General features: G+C 48.4%; 1 protein-coding gene across 7 annotated transcripts in view; it reads left to right on the plus strand.

Moving 5' to 3' along the window:
• VPS13B (vacuolar protein sorting 13 homolog B) overlaps positions 1 to 23,902 on the plus strand; it is a 305,573-nt gene that overhangs the window by 273,578 nt on the left and 8,093 nt on the right. For all 7 annotated transcript variants that reach the window (XM_076066534.1, XM_076066535.1, XM_076066538.1 and 4 more), the window contains exons 46-58: positions 586 to 669; positions 2,111 to 2,286; positions 4,911 to 5,078; positions 6,852 to 7,059; positions 8,654 to 8,851; positions 11,776 to 11,922; positions 12,976 to 13,253; positions 16,062 to 16,189; positions 16,730 to 16,917; positions 18,080 to 18,198; positions 19,190 to 20,085; positions 20,444 to 20,620; positions 22,256 to 22,426. In XM_076066534.1, coding sequence (XP_075922649.1) covers positions 586 to 669; positions 2,111 to 2,286; positions 4,911 to 5,078; positions 6,852 to 7,059; positions 8,654 to 8,851; positions 11,776 to 11,922; positions 12,976 to 13,253; positions 16,062 to 16,189; positions 16,730 to 16,917; positions 18,080 to 18,198; positions 19,190 to 20,085; positions 20,444 to 20,620; positions 22,256 to 22,426 — 2,938 coding nt within the window. The remainder of the gene's footprint in view (positions 1 to 585; positions 670 to 2,110; positions 2,287 to 4,910; positions 5,079 to 6,851; positions 7,060 to 8,653; positions 8,852 to 11,775; positions 11,923 to 12,975; positions 13,254 to 16,061; positions 16,190 to 16,729; positions 16,918 to 18,079; positions 18,199 to 19,189; positions 20,086 to 20,443; positions 20,621 to 22,255; positions 22,427 to 23,902) is intronic.

The following is a 23,902-nucleotide window of genomic DNA, read 5'->3' on the forward strand; positions in this document are numbered from 1 at the left end:
ATTGATTTCTTTAGAATTGCTGATTGAACAACTCTTCTTGCAGAACATGGAGAGTTGCAGTCACTTTCAATTGCATTGATCGTGGCTCCAACTGCTTCTGAAAACGAGCATGGATTTCGCCATTAATGGTCAGCTCGGCTAAATGAATTTTTGGTCTTGGAAAGGTTGCACGGGCAGCTCACGAAAGTTAAGGCCGCAACGTGAGGTGCGTTTTTTAGGCGCTGTACCCACTGCCAACGGCATTTCCAATTCTCGCCTGTCCGATGCGCCCTTTTGGGGTTGTGCCCCGCGGTTTTCCGGCGACGTTCGACGTTCACACTTCCGGAAGAAGCGCGCGGAGCGAAACGTCGGACGTGGTGCCGGAACGTCACGCGGCACAACCCGAAAAAAACACACCGTGCAGGGAGGGGGGGCAGGTGGGGGGGGGGGGGGTTGGGAGCTGACGTGCCAATTGTTGACTCCCATCGCTCCACTTTTGTCTGTTAGCCAACATCCACGCTGGCAGGCGTCTGGAACCGAGCGTCGTGTTGACCGCTGCCCCTTTTGACAGCGCCGCCGCCGTTGTTGTTGATGTTTGGTTTGCAGGTTCCTCGTCCGAACGGATCCCCCATCCACATCTGGTGTTCCGTGCTGGCCTCCCAGCCCAGCGCAGTGGTCGAGCAACGCGTGGTGAGGATGGATTTCCGAGTTCAACCGAGCGCCACGTGCGAAGCGCTCGCAATTCTTTTTCCCCCGATTCTTTGCACGCACGCCAAAAGCCGCATGTGGAGGATGTGCCAGGCTCTGAAGGATTAGTTGCATTTCCACTGGAGAGCAACTTCTTCATTTCGAGACATCGATTTACGATTTGCAACGTTGCTCACGTCGGAAACCGGGAGCCAACCTTGTTGTGTTCTGCCTCGGCAGCGGGGAAATGCCTCAATGTTAAAGTCGTTACAATTTTGAACTGGTGCCTTTCACACATTGGCACAAAGTGGTAAAATACCAAAAAAGTGTTTTTATTTCACGCAACAACAACGAAAGTTAACGTGTTCGCAAAGTGGGGGAAAAAAAATAAGTATTTTGCATTCGTTTTATACAATTGACGGTTAAGCATTTTTAATTTGTCCTCGAGTGCCTTTATGTTGACTTTTCCAAGACAGAGGTTCTTTGTAAGCCATCTGGCTACCATGAGAGATTCGTTCATGAGGCTATCCACATATACAAGCACAGAGACAATTTCAACCGAGAAGATGGATTCTGGCTTAGCAATCATTGGAAAGATTTGATAAACCATTTCAGGTCTTAATTGATTGTTCACGCTTACAGTGGCTTTCAGACAGCATACATTAAAAAAAAATTCGTCTCCCCCCTCCTCTTTTCAGAACATAGATGGACTAGTCCGTCTAAATAAACTGCCAAATCGCTGTGCGTGGCGCTAACGTTTTGTTTTTAAATACACCGTTTAAAAATAAATACATTTATGCAAACCGACACACCTGAAGACGACCGTTTGTGTTATGGTCGAAACGTCGTGAGAATTTTTTATTGTTTTATATATATTTTATTATTTTCTTGTTTCCCTTCAACGTGACTTTACCGAAAGAACTAAGAATACGCCTTTATGTTTCCGTCACTTTCCGCAATATAACAGGTGAAAGGTAAAGGTGAAACCCTGCAATTGCTTGCTAATTACCGCTGCTGGTGGAAGGGACCTCCAGCCCCTCTAGAGGGTATTTGGCCTACTCTTCCACCCTGGCCAGACCTCTTGAAAGAGTGGGAATTACCCATACTTTACCCCACCACAACCAACCTGCTTGACCCAATCACTCTGCTGTACCCATTTATACTGCTGGGTGGTGGGGCAGAGGCATTGGGGATTTATAAACAAATAAAGTGCCCATTGTTTCAACTTTGGCACCAGGAGATTGAATCGAATTGGTGACCTCTGGATTGTTAATCCAGTGTGCTAACTATTTTGACCATGGCAGCATCCTGTTGTTTGTGATCAAAATTGACAGTTGAGAAGTTTGCGTTTGACATGAAGCACCATTGAGTTTCCAATGTATCGTACATTGTAGCTGTTCTAATCGGGATTCACGCCTCCTCTCCCCTGCGATCCACCTCACAGATGGTGTTCAGCCCATTGTTCATGATGTGCAGCCACCTCCCAGAGCCACTCACCCTGCACGTGGAGAAGAGGAGCCGGGGACAGAGGCAGATGCAGTGCATTGTGGGCCGGGGTCAGGAGGTCACGCTTCAGCACATGGAGGCAGAGCTGACGCATCACCTCACCTTCCAGACGAGGTGCTTGGAGCTCACGCGCTCCAGTTTGATTTTGCCTTTAAATCGTAGGTCGATATTCGGGATATGTTCCCGATATTCGGATTAACCAGGAAAATCTGATTACAGGGCCAATAAAAACTATTTTCGGATTGATGTGAATATGACGCCATTGGAAGTGCCGTCGTTTCCATGGCATCACGTCCATGATCTCATGGGTGGTCTTACCATGAATAGTCTTGTGTGGCATCAGGTGACATCAGCACGGAGACATGTTAAATTAAGACGATGTAAATGATCAGAACATGTGAAAAAATAAGATCCATAATCGCCCTTAAAAGTCCTAAAATATGAAATCTTATATTTGTTTTTTATCCAAAACTCATCCCTATTGGGTGTGAATTCTCCCTTTTAATATAGTTTTCAATCAGCGTGAGCTGTCACTAACATGTCACTGTAATCCTAATCAAGGTAACAAATGTAATCTTTGAGTATTTTGTTTAATTGCCTTTGCACAGCTATTGGGGCAGTAAAATAATATCGAAAATAGCTGATGAGTTTGGCGATTATAAACTATGAATGGTGACGTGCCTTCGGTAGGGCTTCTCATGTCGTGGACCGTTTGTAGCACAAGCTTCATGGATCTTCTTTGGTTCTTTCGGTGGAAAGAACCAAAGAAGATGAATCCTTGCAGTCACGAAAGCTTTCAATCGAAATCTTCATGGATCTGTATATCCTCAATGCAGCACGAATAAACGCTTTGGAGGAATTCAAGTTAAATGGTTCACTTGTATGTCAAAACACTGAAAAGCTGCATCATCAACAAACAAAATGTAACTAATAAACTATGGACATTTTTTTATCGCTTAAAGAAATACCAATAGTGTGCCACAGATTTTATTATTTTTTGGGGGGTTACATTATTGGTAAGCGTCAGTTTAATTCAGTGTATCTTTAATTAAAAATCTCTTTACTTGTGGCCGGTTTCACAGAAACCAAATACACCCTTATTACCCATTTCTGTGATAAACACGCTCCTGCTTTAAATCACCGTTGTAGAAGGTTGCATTTAATCACGGAAAATTAACGTATAAACAGCCTTTAATGCTGACCTTCAATTGGCCTCCAGTCTCGGGAGCTCTCAAGTGCCGTGATGGGGATGAAAGGCAACCGCGTCATAATTCTATTGACTCACAGATGCATTGCCCAGCACGCCATACATCGCGCAATGAATATGTCGTAGGCTCTGATTGCCGTCATTGTTGGGGTGGGTAATAGCTGGGGTTTGAGGGTTGCTGCAGAAGTACAAAAGCAGGGGTTGCAGCTGGATTAAATAAAATGTCCACAAGGAGCCAAACAAAAGCATGTCCCCATGCTGAGAGAGTCCAGAACGCTGCTTCATTTGAAGAAGCATTCCGCAGTTGGGCTTCAATATCTCAATCGAACCTTGGCTGCCAGATACTACCGTTCAAGCTTTCTGAGAAGCTCATTTTACTAAATGTAATTAAACTCACTCGCTGCCTCTCTAAGCTATAATGCAGACATTACTTTTTCCACCTCCTACATCGCATACAAAATGATGCAAGGTGCTCTGTGTAACGTTTGCGGTTCTTTTCACGTAACATTTTTTTCTGTGCACGTATTTGGGAAACCGTTCCTCCATTTGATGCAACTAGAAAACGTTTGTATTGTTTAACGGACGATGTAAGGATATCAGTTGCAAGCTGGAGCAAAATATATGGAGCACCTGACTCACACATTTACGAGTTCCAGGTTTTTGTTGGGTTAGATCGTGTAAATATATAAATGTTGTGTCGTTAAAACCCGCCACCACCCGACACAGCCAACGAGTAAGGGTTGTCACGTAAACAGAACGTGGCCAGTTCGTCACTAGTACAGCACTAACCGGTGTGTTGAAGAGCCAAGCCACAACATTTACAATCTGAGTACGACGTTTCGCCAGTAATTACAACTAGCTTCATCAGGCGACAGCCAGATTTGTGGGGAAATCCTCCTGTTTCGTTCCTTACATAGAAGGAGTAGATGTGATGACGACACTTGGAATTATGATGGATGATATTGGTCACGAAAGCCTGCTCTGTGTTGAACTGACTAACATCTCAAGAGAAAGGAATATGTAATAGGCAAAGATTTGGGTCTTTGACGAATTTGTTCAGTTTTTTTGTTATTTGTGCTTGCGCAATACTGCCAACATAGTAGCGCACTTTTTCTGGCCGAATTAGTAACGAGGCCTTTGTGTTTACAATGGAAGCCTAAGTCTGTATGTTTGTGCACGTACGCACGTGTGTGTGTGTCCATGCATATGTGCGTGTCGAGGGGTGGCGGAGCGGTTAGTGCGCTGCACCACCAACCCTGGCGACCCGATGTTCGATTCCCGCTCACGGCCAACACTAGTGAAAATTATCTGAACCGGTTCTGGGCCTCCCATAGGTCGACTCAGCCTCAAATGAGTACTTGGTGCAATGTGTAAACATCGCCACCCAGGACACAAAAGCGGATGGGCGTGGTGTTGGCCACCAACCCCCTTTGCTTGCCAGTTTTTTATAAGTGCTACTCGCTAACAGCACTCGCCCCAACAATCTGTTAAAGGCTATACGGGAGGGGGTGACCTTTGTCTTTGTCTGTAGGGATGACGGTGAGGTGTCGGAAGCTGCGGTGCCCATCTCCACGGCGCTCGTCCTGCAGATCATGGACAAGGCAGACTCGGAGCCCCTGGACATGTCCCCGTTACTCGCCGCCACGACTCTCGACAAACCTGACAACCCATGGCCGTACATCGGCCCCAGTCATGAACGGTGAATACATAAACGAAACTATTAAAAAAACATTTTGGACTGAGAGAAAGGCCCACTGAGCCACCGAGGACCCCGACATTAGCACCGCTGACCTCGGCGACGTTCTGCAGGCAACATAAACTGAAACTAAACTGTGAACTATTTTTTATATTGTCAGGTGAGGCCCCCATTGAGCTATGTAACTCTTTTTCAGAAGTGACCTAGCCACAGATTATAGCTCAACGAAGTGGCTTATCGTGTGGAAATGTATAGCGGCCAAATACTTTAAACGCTCTGTTGATTCTAAATGTGAAGGGAAAAACCCGGAGGACCTGGAAAAAAAACCACGTGACCACGGGGAGAGAGACACGCAAACTTCAAATATCCAGGCGTCATAAGTCAGGACCGAACACAGGCCCTCCTGTATAATCAGGCGAGTTAGTTAACATCTCACGCGTAAGTTTTCGCGGTTGCCCTATACAGCACTCCGATGTGTCTTTTACAGGGGTTGTGTTTTTCGACACGATGGACCTCCGTTTGGGGGATATGTCGCACACCATGCCTCACCGCACGCTGGCTCTCTGCCCCTATTTGTATTTGTTTTATTCACAATTCCATTCCGAGTGCGTTCCTCGCGTCAGGTCATGAGATGACAAAAATATCTGCTTGCAAGTCTTGGCACTCAGGATTGTTACAGCACTACTTGTGAAGGAAGTCACTTCAGTATGCCCTCCTCAGCCACACTAAGGACGCAACGTGTACGTGCCCTGCAATGGTTACTGAGGAAATCAATCTCATCCCTCCATCCCCATAAATGGCCCGTCCACTCGGGTGCCTTCTTTCCTCATGGTTGCCATTTCATCACCGGTCTCATCCTCCAGCCATCTTCGCTTTCCACAAATCTTGTCCTGTTCACCAAACCCCCACCCGCAGTGTGTTCTCGAATTACCCGGCCGTTATAATTTCCACAAAGACAAAATTGAACCCATTTCCACATTTTATTGCTATTCATGTTGATTTGATTTCATTAATATAATGGCATGACCTTCCTGCGCAGCGTGGAGATGACGCCAACGACAGGTCACCATTGCTGTGGACGCTGTTCAATTTGAGTCGCCTCGGAGAATGCCCATTGTATGCGTGGCATCGTGTGTCCACCCACGTTATTTTGAGGGCGCACCGTTGTATTTAACGGCCAATACAATGTCGCCCGCTGTCGCTTGTGTTCCCCGAGTCAGAATAAGAATATATGTTTGTACTGGAGGCATCCGATGATCTGTAAAGCTATAAAGGTTGTGGATCAGCATTGCGAGGGCACGGGCCCTCGAGCAGGAATAGATTAGTTACTCTCTGGGCTCTTTGAAAGGTGAGCACCACGGGTCTGCACGCACAGCACACGTGGCAAAACCAGAATCAGAACGTGGAGAAATCCCACGAGCTATGGCGGCTCTTATTTTACAGATGTCCAGTACAAAAAACACGATAGGAGTGCAAAGTATAGGAGAGGTAAGCAAATCGCACAAACTAAACTTTTCTTTTTTCAGAAGCGACCTGGCCACAAATGATGGCCCAATGAAGTGGCTCCTCATATGGAAATTTACAGCAGTCAAATAATCTAAACGCATGTTTCTAAATGTGGAGGGAAAAACCAGAGGACCCGGAGACGAAATCCACGCAACTGCGGGGAGAGAGCGAGAGAGAGCCATGCAAACTCCAAACATACAAAGCACGTCTCTCCTCCCCGTCTCACCGCCGCCTTGCCGTTCTCCCCCTGCTCCCTGCGCGTGAAACCAGGGCGGCGTGGGAGGCCTCGTGCCAGTGGGAGAGCCCCATGCAGGTGAAGCTGTCGGCCTGGAAGCCCGGCCTCAAGACCCTCTTCATCGAGCTGCGGCCCTGGGCCCTGTTGCTCAACCGCTCCTCCTGGGACCTGTGGCTCTTCGAGGGAGAGCGCGTCAGCGTGCAGGCGCCCGCCGGCAAAACCATCGTCCCTCCCAACTTCACGGTAGCGTCAACCCTCCCCCACCCCTGCGCCACCACATGGGCGGCAAACCTCCACTAACCCTTCTGGCTCGGCGGCACAGATCGGCCGTGGCCAATACATCGTTAATTCGCTTGGACGGCTGGCTGGCCCCTTGCATCGATCTGCGGCGTCTATCGTCGCGCGGGAGCTCAATGCCAAACGTGGATGTCCGCTAGTCACGCGACGGCTTCAGGAGAGAGCTCGTGTAGTTTTTCTGCTCCTCCATTGAACGAGCGCAGGCTACAGTGGTTTACTGCACGGTCCGTGGCTCGGGTTACATGGCCGCAGTCGCGCTGTGGCTTGACCCCTCTCTGTCGCCTTGTTGCCAAGTCTCGTGAAGAGTACCGGGTGCCGAGTTGCTGATCCGGCGTAGGCGAGGGCGACTGTGAGGTCTCGGCCAGGTCGGCAAGGGATGGCTAGCCTGATCTGGTGTCAGCGGCGTGAGCTTCAGCGCTTCGAGATGTCAGTGGCAGGCGTTTTGGACTGAGCAAGGGCTGATTTGTTCAGGCATGCAAAAGTGATCTAAGAGGCACAGGGATGTGTTATTTCAGCTTGCGTTTTACCGGAATGAAATCAGCTGTGTGTGTATGTTGTTTTTCCTGGGGCATGTCTACATTCCAGAACTGAAATATTTTTCAAAGTGGTTTCCCTATTCAAACTAGCATCAGACGGTGCTTACGGCAACTGCTGTTAACTTTCGATTTAAAGCTTTCGTGACTGCAAGGATTCATCTTCTTTGGTTCTTTCGGTAAAGTCACGTAGAATGAGAATAAAATAATGAAATAAAATAACACAATAAGATTCTCACGACGTTTCGGCCACAACACAAGTGGCCTTCATCAGGTGTTGTGGCGGAAAGTCGTGATAATTTTATTGTTATTTTATTATTTTATTCTCATTCTACGTGCTGTTAACTTCCCCACAAAGCTGTACTCATTCTCCGATTAGCACTGTTTGGCTACGTACGGTGCGAAAGAAGTTCAACATACATATGTTTGATCGCAACTGGAGGAATTTAATTCCGATTGCGAGCCAAGTTCACTCGGTACTGCGCAGTATCCAGTGGGGAACAAGCTCCCACCCTAAGCTATTTTCAAAGTTAAACTGTAGGTGCTGGTAACCAACCTAAGAAAAAAAACATCCGTTAAAAACCTTAGTTCTCAACCCTTATACATCACGAATTTTTTTTCAGTGTATGCAGTCTGTTCTTCTATAATGCGGTAGTTGCGTTCCTGAACAATATCACGTTATGAAAAAAAAATCGCGTTTAATGTATAATATAAATTATAGGGTAAAGCACAGTCGGCAATAACACGTGAGAGATGCGTACGCGGGCCGAACAAAGACCGAGGCGCGTGGGTAGCATCTAGAAGCATCCAGCAGCATCCCGCCTTGTTTGACGCTAAGCCGAGGCAGCCGTACAACCGCTTATTCCTACTCGCGCGACTTAGTTCTGATCACTCAATCGCGTCATTTCTAATTCGCGTTCTGAAAATACCCCGTTATAGGAGAACATATACGCAACGTATTTGCAAGAGATCGTTTCCCCCACGGTGGCGTCGGTCGTGTGATGCAGGAGCCCTTCCAGCTGGGAATCTACTACTCACGCTCCAACACGGTGCACAAGTCGGCCGCCGTGCGCCTGGCGCGTGAGGTCACGTCGCCCAAGTGGGCCAACGGCGGCGCCGCCGCCTTTGAGGTGGTGGTGGAGCTGCCGGAGGAGGGGCTGGCGCACGTGGACGTGCGTCTGGGCTCCGTGCCGGGCGCCGGGAAGGTGAGCGCCAGCAACCGCGCACACTCCAGGATCACCGTCGGGAATGTTTTGGTTTGCGCGGGAGGAATCCGCTGAGCTTACAAGGCTCTTTTCACTATAATAATTGGTATTACTATCAAACTTACTAAACGTAATGTAATTACGTTTCTACGGATTTCACAGCCGCAGTTACAGTGAGGGAAAAAAGTATTTGATCCCCTGCTGATTTTGTACGTTTGCCCTCTGACAAAGAAATGATCAGTCTATAATTTTAATGGTAGGTTTATTTGAACAGTGAGAGACAGAATAACTACAAAAAAATCCAGAAATACGCATCTCAAAAATGTTATAAATTGATTTGCATTTTAATGAGGGAAATAAGTATTTGACCCCCTCTCAATCAGAAAGATTTCTGGCTCCCAGGTGTCTTTTATACAGGTAACGAGTTGAGATTAGGAGCACACTATTAAAGGGAGTGCTCCTAATCTCAGCTTATTACCTGTATAAAAGACACCTGTCCACAGAAGCAATCAATCAGATTCCAAACTCTCCACCATGGCCAAGACCAAAGAGCTCTCCAAGGATGTCAGGGACAAGATTGTAGACCTACACAAGGCTGGAATGCGCTACAAGACCATTGCCAAGCAGCTTGGTGAGAATGTGACAACAGTTGGTGCGATTATTCACAAATGGAAGAAACACAAAGAACTGTCAATCTCCCTTGGCCTGGGGCTCCATGCAAGATCTCACCTCAAGGAGTTTCAGTGATCATGAAAACGGTGAGGAATCAGCCCAGAACTACACGGGAGGATCCTGTCAATGATCTCAAGGCAGCTGGGACCATAGTCACCAAGAAAACAATTGGTAACACACTATGCCGTGAAGAACTGAAATCCTGCAGCGCCCGCAAGGTCCCCCTGCTCAAGAAAGCACGTATATATGCCCGTCTGAAGTTTGGCAATGAACATCTGAATGATTCAGAGGACAACTGGGTGAAAGTGTTGTGGTCAGATGAGACCAAAATGGAGCTCTTTGGCATCAACTCAACTCGCTGTGTTTGGAGAAGGAGGAATGCTGCCTATGACCCCAAGAACACCATCCCCACCGTCAAACATGAAGGTGGAAACATTATGCTTTGGGGGTGTTTTTCTGCTAAGGGGACAGGACAACTTCACCGCATCAAAGGGACGATGGACGGGGCCATGTACCGTCAAATCTTGGGTGAAAACCTCCTTCCCTCAGCCAGGGCATTGAAAATGGGTCGTGGATGGGTATTCCAGCATGACAATGACCCAAAACACACGGCCAAGGCAACAAAGGAGTGGCTCAAGAAGAAGCACATTAAGGTCCTGGAGTGGCCTAGCCAGTCTCCAGACCTTAATCCCATAGAAAATCTGTGGAGAGAGCTGAAGGTTCGAGTTTCCAAACGTCAGCCTCGAAACCTTAATGACTTGGAGAAAACCTGCAAAGAGAAGTGGGACAAAATCCCTCCTGAGATGTGTGCAAACCTGGTGGCCAACTACAAGAAACGTCTGACCTCTGTGAGTGCCAACAAGGGTTTTGCCACCAAGTACTAAGTTATGTTTTGCAGAGGGGTCAAATACGTATTTCCCTCATTAAAATGCAAATCAATTTATAACATTTTTGGCATGCGTTTTTCTGGATTTTTGTTGTTGTTATTCTATCTCTCACTGTTCAAATAAACCTACCATTAAAATTATAGACTGATCATTTATTTGTCAGGAGGCAAACTTCCAAAATCAGCTGGGGATCAAATACTTTTTTCCCTCACTGTACCAGTAACAGCCCAGACTTTAATATGAATGGTGAATGTTAGGAGTGTATTGATTGTCCCTGTCGAGATTCCCCCAATTGTCATGATTCAGGAAGACTCAATAGTTAATAATAATTATATATATTACATTTTCAGTGAGTGTAGCGGCCTCTAGCACCCATGGGGCGTCTCGTGAACCCCGTGACATGCACCGTACGCTAATTGCAGGCTTCCTTCTCTATCTAAACTCCCCGACCACTTGAAATAATTTTGCTGGGGGATTAGTTCCACTCTCAAGAGAGCACCTTTTTACAATTGCATAAGCCTCTGTTGAGTGTGTAATGTATAATTCATTGATCATCTTTGATGCATTTTTAAGTCAAGAGGTTTGAATTACCAGGCATTCAAGAGGAATTGTATATTGATAATACTACATTGTGCATGATATCTTATAGGATCAAGGAGTTTGTTTTTGGGGATTGTAGCTCTCCTATTAATATTTTAGTAGAAGCAGTTGTTGGCATGTTAGCTCTAGATTGTGTGTATATATATATTTATATGCATGAACGACTTATTTTTGTACTTCAATGTATATTCTGTATAAATAATTATCAGGGCTATCAGGACGCATGGATTCATCGATTCATACCAATTCATGTAGCTCGCAATACGAACATCGAATTGCGTTTGTAAAAGTTGTTGCGTTGAACATTTTTAAACTCTGTTACATTTAGGCTCGTGGAGCAAAAGAAAAACTACACACGAGATGAAAAGAACACAAAATAAACGAGATTAAAAAATATATCTATTAATGAATTAATTTGTAGCCCTGATGTGTGCCAACTTATTGAATTGCCAGGGTGGCGAATCATCCTTGCATCATTACTTATTAATACGTAAATATTTACTTGAAATAAGTAAAAACTAATTTTCATGCCACACGGCGGTTACATCATAAGGGTATTGCGATCTTCTCGACGTTGGTGTTCTCCACTTCTGTACCGTTCCCCATTCTGTTGCAAAGTGCACCTATGCCTACTTCATTGAGGGCGGTATTGCCACGTAAACAAAAAGAACGAACGATTGATTGGTGGCACAGTCTGTTGGAGAGAGTGCGATGTGTAGCTAACCAGAGCCGTGATCGTGATCCCCCCACCCCCCCCCCCTCCAGCTGTGTCAGTTCTGCATCACGTCGATGCTGCGCCGAGGAATTCAGGTTCTCCTCGTTGAGGACCGCACCACCCTCATCAACAAGACGCCGTTCAGCATCGCCTGCCTGCCCGTGGCTGTTAGCGACAAGGCCTACAGCACCCTGGGCGTAAGCTCGTACACGACGACATGGACGTTCGCCATTCAGTGCTGACGACGACGACGTCACCGTGTCGCTTGTGCCACCTCGAGGCCACGTTGGAGTGGCGATAGTTTTTGCCATGAGGTCATGGGACAGACGGCAGGTGTTATGGATTAACAGGCCCGGTTGGCTGGCAGCTGCACCGCTTACACTCCAAGCTCTGCCAGCCAACTGTGTTTTAGGTTGCAGTACACAAAGGCAAAGATCCCCCATATAACCTTTGAGCCTGTTGGGGAAAAGTTATGTTAGCGGGTACTTATTAATGCCGGCATGTTTACACACTGTACCAAGGCTGAGTTGCACATTTAAGGCTGAGTTGATCTCAGGGAGGCCCAGGGACAGTTCAGATAACCATTCACCACTAATGTTAGCTCTGACCAGGGATCGAACCCGGGTCGCTGGGTTCATAGTGCAGTGCGTACAACACTGTGCCTTTGCTCCACGTGCAAAAAGACAAAGATCCCCCGTATAGCATGAACAGACTGTTGGGGCAAGTTCTGTTAGCGAGCACCTCATGCACACACACACAAGCAAATACATGGTCGTGTAGTCCCCACTGACTTTGTACAACATAAATTTATCATTACCTTTGTATTTTCTCTCTTTAAATTGTTTTCAGTCGACTTTAATTTACATTTAAAACTGTACAGGGTCATCAATTTCTTAGAGGCCAATAAAACAATGGGTGGAAACTATCGAGAAACAACATTTTATTTCAAAGACTTTACATGTCTCCCACCAATCCAACTACACTTAACAATTCTCATGTCGCTCTCCTAAGATATGGAGCCACATCACTTTCACGATATTCAGTCGCCTGTTGAGAAAGTTGGTGGAGTCCACAAATGGAGATGCCCACAGTAATGGGTGGTAAAAATCTGGATAAATTTTTGTTTTGTTTTAAACATACAGCCTATCTCGCTTGCACTCACTTGAATTTACGAGTAGCTGCGAATAACCCACGTGCTAAATAAACATCAATCTCCACCCAACACCAACCGGCCCCGCTCCATCCCGCAGTGCGTCTCCACAACAGAGGCAGCCGCGTTTACGATCGGCCCGGCCCGCGATGGCTCCTCCCGGTCCCCCATTGCGTGCTGGGAGCTAGCCGGAGCCGACGGAGCTGCTAGCGACGGCGCGGCCGCGCTCCTCAAGAGCCTTCGCCTCTCCGTGGCCGAGGAGGGAGGCGAGCGTCCGCACGGCAGCTGGAGTTTGCCGGCGCTCGTCCGGGTCGACCTTCCCCGGCAGAGCGTCGCCCTGCCTACGGACGACTACGCCGAGAGCCACGTGTGCACGAGGTGGGGGGGGCACATCGGTCGATGGGGGTGCACGGGACGAAGCAGTGCCCTGGCCACAAGTTTACATGTATATATATATATACGTGTGACATCCTGAGTGTTGTCTACTCGAGTGTTTTCAACTTTATTCCTCCGCCAAGTGGCAGGTCTTTGGCTCAAACTTCAATCCCGTCCCGGTCTAGAGCTTTCTTCTTCACATCGCCTTAAGGGACCCGTTCCATCAAGTTGTGAATACGCATGTTTTGTACTTGCTCTGCTGGCTCGTCTCTTTCCCAACTTTCTTCTAGAACTTCCAACGTGAAGCAATTCCCCCCAGAGAATCTGTGAATATACTAAAAAAAAAATATGAATTGTTCAAAATGGTTCTAGCCTCCTACACCAGTATTCTCTCATAAGAATCATCCCAGACACTGATTACTGATAATCAGGAAAGCATTCATTAATTGAATACAATACATTTTTACGCTTGCAACACATGCATGAAAATATGGACCTGTTTATGTTTCGTATACCTTGTTTATAATAATTGCTTCACGTGATCCATGCGGCCACCGGCAGAGCTACGTTAACCATGGAATTAGCACAATATATGTTGAATCGAATCGTGACTCGGGATAGGGGCATTTCACAGGGTTCACAAGGCGGGTGAATCATTGCTTTCTTGAATTTCTCGGTGAGCACCGATTGAGACTCAAGCGTCCCTCTTTTAAATGGAGGGGTGGGGGGGGGCTACCTTGGCATGGCCCTCCTGTGAAAGTGCAACCGTCTTTCAAAGAAAGCGTGTGCGACTTTAGGATTGATCTTGTTGCGTGTATAAAGATTCACTAATACCTGTCCAAATTCAAGTTTCGTTCGATTCGCGACGCATAAATTGGCCGATTTGTTGGATGACGGGCACCGCCTGCTAACAGTTTGCACGTGGACGCAGCGCTGGAACACTTTCGACGTACGATATCAACACAGTCCGACAGAGGTCGACCACGCGCGTGTGTGTGCTCGTAGTTGTCAGGGCTTGGCAGTGTTTCTTGCTGATGTATATGTCTGGTGTTCCCTTCTCAATGAGACCTCTTTCTTCCTGCTCCAGAGCGATGGAGCTTGTAAGCCAGGCTTGGCTCTCAGCTACACACACGCGAAGGGTGGGGGAACACTCCGTCCTTGACCATGCATTCCGATAGCCGGGAAATTAAACCAAATGTTTCGTCCATATTTTGAAATTAAATATTCTCCATGCAAGGTTGTACGATTGTGCCTATCCGCCAGGACTGTTATTTTCAATTGATTTATAACCTTGTATTTTTTTAATCTCATTTTTTCATAGCTGATTTAATTAAGTGAAAAAAAAAATTGTTCCACTCCACTGCAAACAGGGCGTTTCTTAAAGTCTGGAACTACGTATACTTTGGTACTTTGGTCAGCGCACAGATTCATGAATTTTCCGTCGCTCTTCCATTTTTTATATGACGTCATTTTTTCCCAGGCAGGAAAGTCTCGCTGAGCATAGAGACTCTTTTTGCAGGAGGCATCAGGGATGCGTAGAAATCACAGAGAAGATGAGAGATGAGTGGGACAAACGCATGGAAGAAGAAGAAGATCAGGATGTTCGGCCAATTTAGTTTTAAATTAATTTTTGGCAAGTGGAAGGAAACCAGAGTTACCCAGAGAAAACCCATGCATACTCGTCAGAATTATGTTCAACGGTCCATTAGACCCACTCGCTGTACTGACATCTCCTGGCCACCTCGCAACCCAGCGGGTTTGCATCTCATGTGTTTCAAGACGCTCATGCCAGCTTGTCTACCGTAACAACTGCACGTTCCTTATGTGGTTGGCCATCAAGTTTTCAGTATTTCATGTACAAGTCGTGCACACGTAAAGTTCACAGAACCCCCACCCCTCCCCACCGTAAGAAGGTACATTTAATTCCACGTGGCCCCAGACATCTGAAACAATTTGCCTAGGTTTTTACTGTGATGTGTTTTTGGGTTGAGTACCGTGCGTTGGTCGGCATAGTGTCTGGCATTTTCCTCCATGGGAGCTTCTTCTGGAATTGAGTTCAGCTTCTCCCGGAAATGAATCTAGTCCCTCGAGAAGCTCACAGCATGCGGAACGGAACGTTGGAGACCGCGACTAACAACACTCGGGACAACTGAAAAGCCATCCACGTTACCGACATCCTGGAGTGGCCACGTGACTCGTAGCCACCGAAAAAAAACACATCAGAGAGCTCCACTCTCTAGTTCCCGTGAGAGTTGCACGCTGCATTGTAGCCACGTTCCCTGCGCATTGCATTAAGGTGCAGGAGTAGGTGATAAAGCATTTGCCACTGCAGCACCCGATGTCTTAGAACAACCTCGTTTCCCTCCCTCAACGTCGTGAATCTTCCTTCAAAAAAATGCCCAGGAGATGAGTGCCGGATCAAAACCTATTTTGCAAATGTGATTTGTAACTTTCATTCTTACCCATGTATCGATAGTTACATTTTAATGTGCAATTTTATTGAGGGACTGTGTGTTGTCTTGGTGTGGTCTGGGACTGTTCTTGCCGTTGTTTTGGTGCATTTGCCAAGCTTGGAAATTGGTGTACTTATTCAAGTTGAACTCGTCTACTTTCATCGGTTTTACATTTTTAATTTTAGTGATTTGCATTCATGTCCTATACTTTGCACTCCTGTCGTGTTTCTGTCTGTCGTAACTTTCTGACCCGTCGCATCTGGATGTCTGTAAAAGAAGAACTTTGTAGCTCATTGGATGTCTCCAGGATTAATAAAGGTTCTGATTCCAGTGTTGCCATGTGTGCTGTTGCGTACAGACCCGTGGTGCTCACCTGTCAAGAAGCCCAGGGAGTAACGTATCTATTCCTGCTCGAGGACCCGTGCCCTCGCATGCTGATCCACAACCTTTGTCCCGTGCCCATCACCTTGAAGGAGATCCCTGCAGGTGACCGCCAATGCAAATGGCTTTGAGCGAGCGCTCGTGTGTGTGTGTGTGTGTCTGTGCAGAGAACCTCATGAGCTCCGTGACAACTCCTGAGATCCGATCCGGTGTTTCTAATGAAACGAGATCATGTTCGTAATGCACAGGACAGTGAAGTCCAGATTTCAAAAACGTGAAACAGACGGCATATCGAATCACGTTGTGAACAGCTACGGCAGAATCCCATTTGCAATTATCCCTCCTGGGGTTTTGATTTTAACATTTGGCACTCACTTGCTTGAGTGTTAAAGCAAATTTGAAGGGGAAAGACAGAATATTAAAAAAATCGATTATATTTACAGCTAAATCGTCGTATGTCTGTCACCCAAACTCGTCACGTGTTCGAGCCACGTTTTTCGTGGTTCGTGGGTGATTATGGGTGGGGAGATCGTGGGTGTTGGGTGCTACGTGGTGGATGGGGTGGGGGACACGTAACAGCCAGGATTCACCATCGCCCACCAACCGTGTACTGTCACGTGTCCCCGTGTGTGCGATCGATTGCAGTGGAGCCGCGCCTTCCGGCGCCACCGCCCGTGATCCCTGCCGAGTGCTGGGCACACCACGAGCTGCAGCAGCAGAGGGCGGCCTTCCCCGACTGCCAGGCGAGAGGGCCTCTGCCGGCCGTCGGGCTGGCGCTGGTCCCGGCCGCCGAGTGGAGCGACGAGGTGGACCTCAACAGCGCCGGCACGCAGGTGCGACCCCCGGGAAGGAGAGGGGCTAATCAAACTATTAAAAAAACGAATATAAACTATTCTTTTTTTATTTTACCAGGTAAGGCCCACTGAGCTATGTAGCTCTTTTTCAGAAGCGACCTGGCTATCACAAATGATAGCTCAACGAAGTGACTTATTGCGTGGAAATTTATAGCAACCAAACACTCTAAAACGTCCCCTCGATTCTCTAAATGTGGAGGGAGAAACCGGACGTCCCGGGGAAAAAGCCAAGCGACCACGGGGAGAGTGACATGCAATCTCTAAATATACAAGCGTCAGGGTCGGGATCGAACCGACGAACCTCCTGTATATCAGGCGAGTGAGTTAACATCTCGCCACCAGATCGGTAGCCGTAGTTTGAACCTGCTCACACAAGCGTGGGGCATTATTCCTCCCTGTTGGCAACCTTGAGTCAGTAGTGGAATTTCCACATTCCTATGGCAGCGAGATTATATCCATGGTTGTGCAAATGTTAAGCGCCCATCTATGAGCGGTACCTAGCTTACAATCTTGCATTATTTTCAAATATACGTCAAGGTGATATTTGAATATCCACATGAATTGATAACATTCGTGAGCTTTAATCCCGCAGAAATATTTTTGTTACACACAGGAAAGTCTGTAAAAATGTAACATGAGCTCATGGCATTGCCTTCTTGGCTGCGTACACGTTTTGACATATGACCTGCGTGGAGCAGGAACCCCCCACAGGGGTCATCATTACTTTGCACTGCAATTGAAGCCGTGTGTGAATGTTACCACAAGGTGGCATAATCGTACAGGCAATGCGGTGCTCGCCGCCCGTACCGATTTCCCATAAATTATGTGCTCTGATTATTTCCTGTCGCACATGCAATGGTTAACTCCATGTCATGAAAAAAAAAACAAATCCGATATCCTCCAGGGTGCACAGATTTGTTCTTTTTATTTTGTTCTCCGTGTTCCCCGGCACGCGTTGATGTAAATTTAATCTATTTAAAATGGCTACTTAAGTGAGAAAATTCCCTCCCTGGGGATGCTGCATCCTGCTAAATCGCTCAACTTCGCAGATGGCGAAATGTTCCGTAGTGGGGGGGCGTTGCGTCTCACTGAGCGGGCACCCTGCCGCCGCCGCCCCCCCCCCCTCCCCCGCCGCTTGCAGGTGGTGTTCCTGCCAGGCTTTGGCTGTGTCTACGTCAACATCTCGCACCACCGGAGCTCCCTCTCCGTCAGCATCGCTCCCGAGAGCAGGGCAGGGCCCGTACTCACCTCCCTGCGCAGGTGGGACGCGCCCACACGGCCCCGTGGAAGTGGACACAACAGAGCCACCTCGGAATCTTCGTGTGTGCCTGCCGTGTTGTTTTTTTTTCTTCGCAGTTGTCGCTGTAATGGCTCTCCGGTGTGTGTGTGTGTGTTTTTTTTTTTACGGGGCTGTGCCGCGTGTTGTTTATAACCAAACTTTAAACTTATTTTATTTTTACAGGTAAGGCCCACTGGGCTATATAGCTCTTTTTTCAGAAGCGACCTGGCCACAAATGATAACCCGTGGCTTATCGCGTGGAAATGTACAGCAGCCAAATGCTCAAAACGAATGCTTTTAAATGTGGAGGGAAAAACCGGAGGAACCAGAGAAAAAGCCACGTGACCACGGGGAGAGAGACACGCAAACCCCAAATATACAGGGGTCAGGGTCGGGATCGAACCCACCACATCCTGTATACTCAAGCAAGGTTGTAAAGATCTTGTAACGATGTCCCGACATTTCACTCCACAGATTCTTTAGGAACTGAATCCTTCCCCTTTATGATAGCTGTAATACATTGGTTCCCATGCATTGCATTGTGTGGGTGAGAATCTGTAATTTAACATTACGTTCATATAAATATAATGATGATCAATAATTTACTGCCATTATCAATCACCTGTTGACTGAAGGCCTATATACGTATAATATCAATACTTTTGAAACTGCAAGGCAAATAAAAAAAGAAGAGGCACGTACGTATGTAGAACTTATTTCGCACCGTACGTAGCCAACCGTGCTCATTGGAGGTGCGGGGGAAGGACAACAAACTAAACACAAAAAGCAGTTCTCAAGAAAGGAATGATTTAAAAGTGCATAGCTCCAGTGGCTTCCTAATATCGGAAGGAAGAGCGTTCCAGACGGCCGCAGAAGCGCATCCGAAAGCGCGCGATGCGGCGCCCGACTTCGTCACACGTTCACAGCACGCACGCGCGTGCCACGTACGTCCGCTCGCTCTGTCCCACACAGGGAGACGCGCCACACGAGCCTGGACCTGCAGGTGTCCTTCGCCCAGGTGAGCGCCGTCCTCGCCGACGACGTCACCAACCCCGCGTCGTCCAGCGAGCTGCTCCGCCTCACGGCCGACGACGTCGTGCTGAGCCTCTCCCCGCGGAGGGCGACCCCCCCCCCTCGCGAGGGAGGGGGGTCGCCCTCGGCGGCGGGCCCCGGCGCCCCGCGTCCCGACCCCGCGGCGTCCGCCGGCTCGCTCGCGGACGACGGCGGCGACGGCTGCGCCCTGGAGGTCATCGTCGGAGACCTGCAGCTCGACAACCAGCTCTTCGAGAGGACGAGCTTCCACTTCCCCGTGCTGCTGTGCCGGGTGGACCCCGGGCCCGAGGACGCGGGCCCGGGCCCCCGCGGCCACGCGGGCGTGACGGAGCGTGCCCTCGGAGGGGCGGACGTCGGCGGGCGTCGCAAGGGCGCCGCCTTCCGAGCGCTGGTCGTGTTCGACGAGGCCCCGGACTTCGGCTTCCACCCGACGGAGGTGGAGCTCGAGTTCGAGCCCATGCGGCTCTACTTGGAGGACACCCTGGTCTACTACGTGAAGACGCTTCTGGCCACGTTCGCGCCGGACGGCCGAGCCCGCCGCCGGGCGGACGGCCGGCCCGCGGGCGACGACGCCGCGCCGTGGGACGTGGCGCGGTCCTCGCTGGCGCTTCTGCGGCCCGTGCAGCTGCGCCGGCTGGCGGTGCGGCCGCTGCGGCTGCTCGTGAGCGTGCACGCCTCGCTCAAGCTCTACATCGCCTCGGACCACACGCCGCTCGCGTTCTCCGAGTTCGAGCGCGGGCCGCTGTTCACCACCCCGAGGCAGCTCGTGCACGCCCTGGCAATGCACTACGCGGCGGGGGCTCTCTTCCGCGCCGGTCAGTGGCACCGGGGTGACCAAAAGCCGCTCGCCGTGCCCATTGGGGTTTGACAGCACGATGGGGAGGGTGTTGTCACGTGTTGTGTATTGTGGGGGGCCGCACATCATGGGCCGCGCTAAAGGCCACTGGCGGCCCGCGGGCCATGCAATGAAGAACACTGACGTAGAGCATAACGTGCTTATTTAAATTTCCACGAGATAAGCCACTTCGTTGAGCTATCATTTGTGGGCCAGGTCGCTTCTGAAAAAGAGCTACACAACTCGGTGTGGGCCTTTACCTGGTAAGGTAAAAAAAAAAAGGTCAGAGTTTCAGTTTCACGACGGTGACCTTTCGCGCATTCTCGGTTCGCCCGCAGGGTGGGTGGTGGGATCCCTGGAGATCCTGGGCAGCCCGGCCAGCCTGGTGCGCAGCGTCGGCAACGGCATCGCAGACTTCTTCCGGCTGCCGTACGAAGGGCTCACGCGCGGCCCCGGGGCGTTCGTCAGCGGCGTGTCCAGAGGCACCACCTCCTTCGTGAAGCACATTTCCAAAGGCACGTTCGGCGTCCCGGTGAACCCCTCGGTTCAGGAAGCCTGCTAAATGTCTGCGGGACCCTTGTTTTACTTTTTTGCCAGTATCAAGATGATGTAACACGAATAGGCTTTCTTTACCCTTTCCTGGCAGGAATACGGAAGGTGTTAAGATGTTCATTCACCAAATACTTATGGTAAAACGTGCCAAATAAACAACCATGCATTGGCAACGTCTGCATTGTCCTTTAAACTGATTGGCCGACGCCAAAGACAGCCTCCTCAATGGCCTTGTCTCACCACCAGTGTTAGACCAGAGAATGCGAAAAGGCGACCGAAACTCTTATATGTCGCAATTTTATTAGTTGCTGGCCACTTAGAGTCGAGGGCCTTTAGGCCTGTCCTCGATGGGGGGGGGGGGGGGGGGGGTGGGAGCACGACACAGTCACAATGTTAGACAATGCATTAGCGCGGTTGACTACGTACGGTGCGAAAGAAGTTCAACATACATACGTCTGAATGTCAAACGCTAAACAGAATGAGTAACCATGTCTGCTCATGTCTGTCTTGCATTCTGCTGTAGCTATTACTGTATGCACGTAAAGGCCGTTGCGACACCCATTACTTGGGGGGCCCGCGGGGCCCCGCCCCCACCATGCCACCCAATGCTATGGGGCTGGTCTCATTTATCTGTTGCTCTACTTGAGCGGCAGTGCTTCAAGCTGCGTGAGCCCACGGCAGTGATTTTCTCAGTGCCGGTGCAAAATGCCACTGATAAATACAAGGGGTGCGACAACTCCACCCCTAGCGAATGTAGCACGATTCAGGGCATCGATTGAATTCTAGTGGCTGGAAGGGCCATGTGAATCCGTTACGTACCGCACATATATATACGGATTCTAAAATGTTGTTTGTGAAATAATGTATTGTGAAATTTTGATTTAAAGCTTTCGTGACTGCAGGGATTCATATTCTTGGTTCTTTCGGTAAAGTCACATAGAAGGGAAACAATAAAATAATAAAAATATTAAAAAATTAAACTCTCACGGCGTTTCGACTGCAACACAAGCAATCATCATCAGGTGTGAAAACCACAGCAAGAAAATTTGAAAAACGTTTTTCAAATTTTATTGTTTCCCTTCTACGTGACTTTACCGAAAGAACCAAGAATATAATGTATTGTGAATTTAAGGATCAACATGAATTCATCAATGCATCGTTATATCCCTACTAAATAATATTCCCAATTGTATATTGAGGTTTTCTTGAAGAAAAAAAACACAGATTTTATGGGCCTCTTTCAATCCACTGCTGGGTGTAAAGACCTTCCCATGCTGCGTCGGTCGTGGAGGTTTTTTTGACCATACTTCACCACGCTGGCGAGTGTGGGTTGGTGATGGCGGGGCAGTGGTGCCAGAGACCGAGTCAGATACCACTCGCCACGAATGTTAGAGGTGGCCGGAAACCTGAAAAAACGGATGTTACCTTAGAAAACCTTTCTAGAGTTTTTGCAGTCGGAATTGGAGCATTTAATTGAATTTCAATTGTCACTGTTCCAGTTTATCTTTTTTTTTTCCATATCCGTGCTTGGCACAAGGTGAAGACACTTAACGTCTGTATCTTCTTTCCACCGTGGTGGGGGCGGGGTGGGGAAACAGGCACGCTGACGTCCATCACCAACCTGGCCACGAGCCTCGCGCGCAACATGGACCGCCTGTCGCTGGACGAGGAGCACTCGAGCCGCCAGGAGGAGTGGCGTCGGCAGCTGCCCGAGAGTCTGGGCGACGGCCTGAGACAGGGCCTCTCCCGCCTCGGCCTGAGCCTGCTCGGTGAGACAAACACACCAACTTTAGTCATCCTCGCGGCAGCGGCTTTTTTCCTGGCCATTGAACAAAGACGGTCACCGCATCGCGCGCGCTTTCGGATGCGGTTCTGTGGCCGTCTGGAACGCTCTTCCTTCCGATATTAGGAAGCCATTGGAGCTATGTACTTTTATATATCTAGATTGAAAACTAATTTCTTGAGAACTGTTTTTTTGCGCTTAGTTTTTTTTTCCTTCGCCCATACCTCCGATAAGCACGTTTGGCTACGTACGGTGCGAAAGAAGTTCAATGTACACATTGTACATACATACAGAGGGCTCCTTAGCCTGCGAGCGGAACTGTCAGGCTCAGCACGTAGGCTCTCGCAGACGCTCGCAATCCAAGCATGGTCTGCCAAGTTGTGCCGCACGCTGAGCATTAACCTTCCTCACCTGGTCTCCTCCCTTGTATAAGGGTATAAGGTTGGAGACCAGGTTGGTTTCCACACTGCAATGTGTGGTGACGGATTAAGAGAAAAATATGCTCAATGTGCGGCAACACCTGGAAGATGACCACACTTGCATTAAGCGTGGCTGTGGAAACCCACTAAATACATCAAGCCCTGTGTTAAGAGAAGAGCCCACAGAACTTATCTTATCAATACACACACAGCAGGGAGTGCACTTTGCCACACAGCGTGGTATATGAGATGCTTCTTGCCTGACAGCCACACGGATATTGTTAATTATCGGAGCTGGATTGGCGCCATAATAATAATTGAAAAACCAAAGTTAATTTTACGTGTTTTTTTTCGTGTGTGCAGTAGTCATTGGGCAGAGACCTTGAACTGGATACACTTGAGAATTCTGTTTTAATCACAAGTGGCTTAAACCTGGATTTGAATCCTGGTTCTCTGGCTTCATGTTCTGACACTTTATCCACCCACTGCCTGGATTGTGTATGTGCCCTACAGCTCAACGATACACTTTTTTATTTTACCAGATAAGGCCCACTGAGCTATGTAGCTCTTTTTCAGAAGCGACCTGGCCACAAATAATAGCTCAACAAAGTGGCTTATCACGTGGAAATTTATAGCAGCCAAATACTCTAAAAGCGTGTTTCTAAATGTGGAAGGAAAAACCAGAGGACCCGCAGAAAAATCGACGTGACTACGGGGGGAGAGACATGCAAACCCAAAATATACAGGCGTCAGTGTTGGGATCTAACCCACGACCTCCTGTATACCAGGCGAGGTAGTTAACATCTCGTTAGCGTGGCACTCTAAACGTGGCGTGACCACGGGGTGACGTGGATGAATTGCAATTGACTCCACTGTGTCCCTCAATAAAAAATAAATATTTGCATGCTGTATACATGCATGAGGCTGGTGAGGGAAGAATGAGCATAATAAATCTACATGTAATTTGTGATGGCGATTAATAATAATAATATAAATTGCATTATTTATTCCGGAAAGTCTCATGGCATCTATCAAACATTTCT

This window comes from Petromyzon marinus, chromosome 12 (genome assembly GCF_048934315.1).
Source record: "Petromyzon marinus isolate PM22_M1 ecotype Great Lakes invasive population chromosome 12, UKy_Petmar_22M1.pri1.0, whole genome shotgun sequence".
NCBI lineage: Eukaryota > Metazoa > Chordata > Hyperoartia > Petromyzontiformes > Petromyzontidae > Petromyzon > Petromyzon marinus.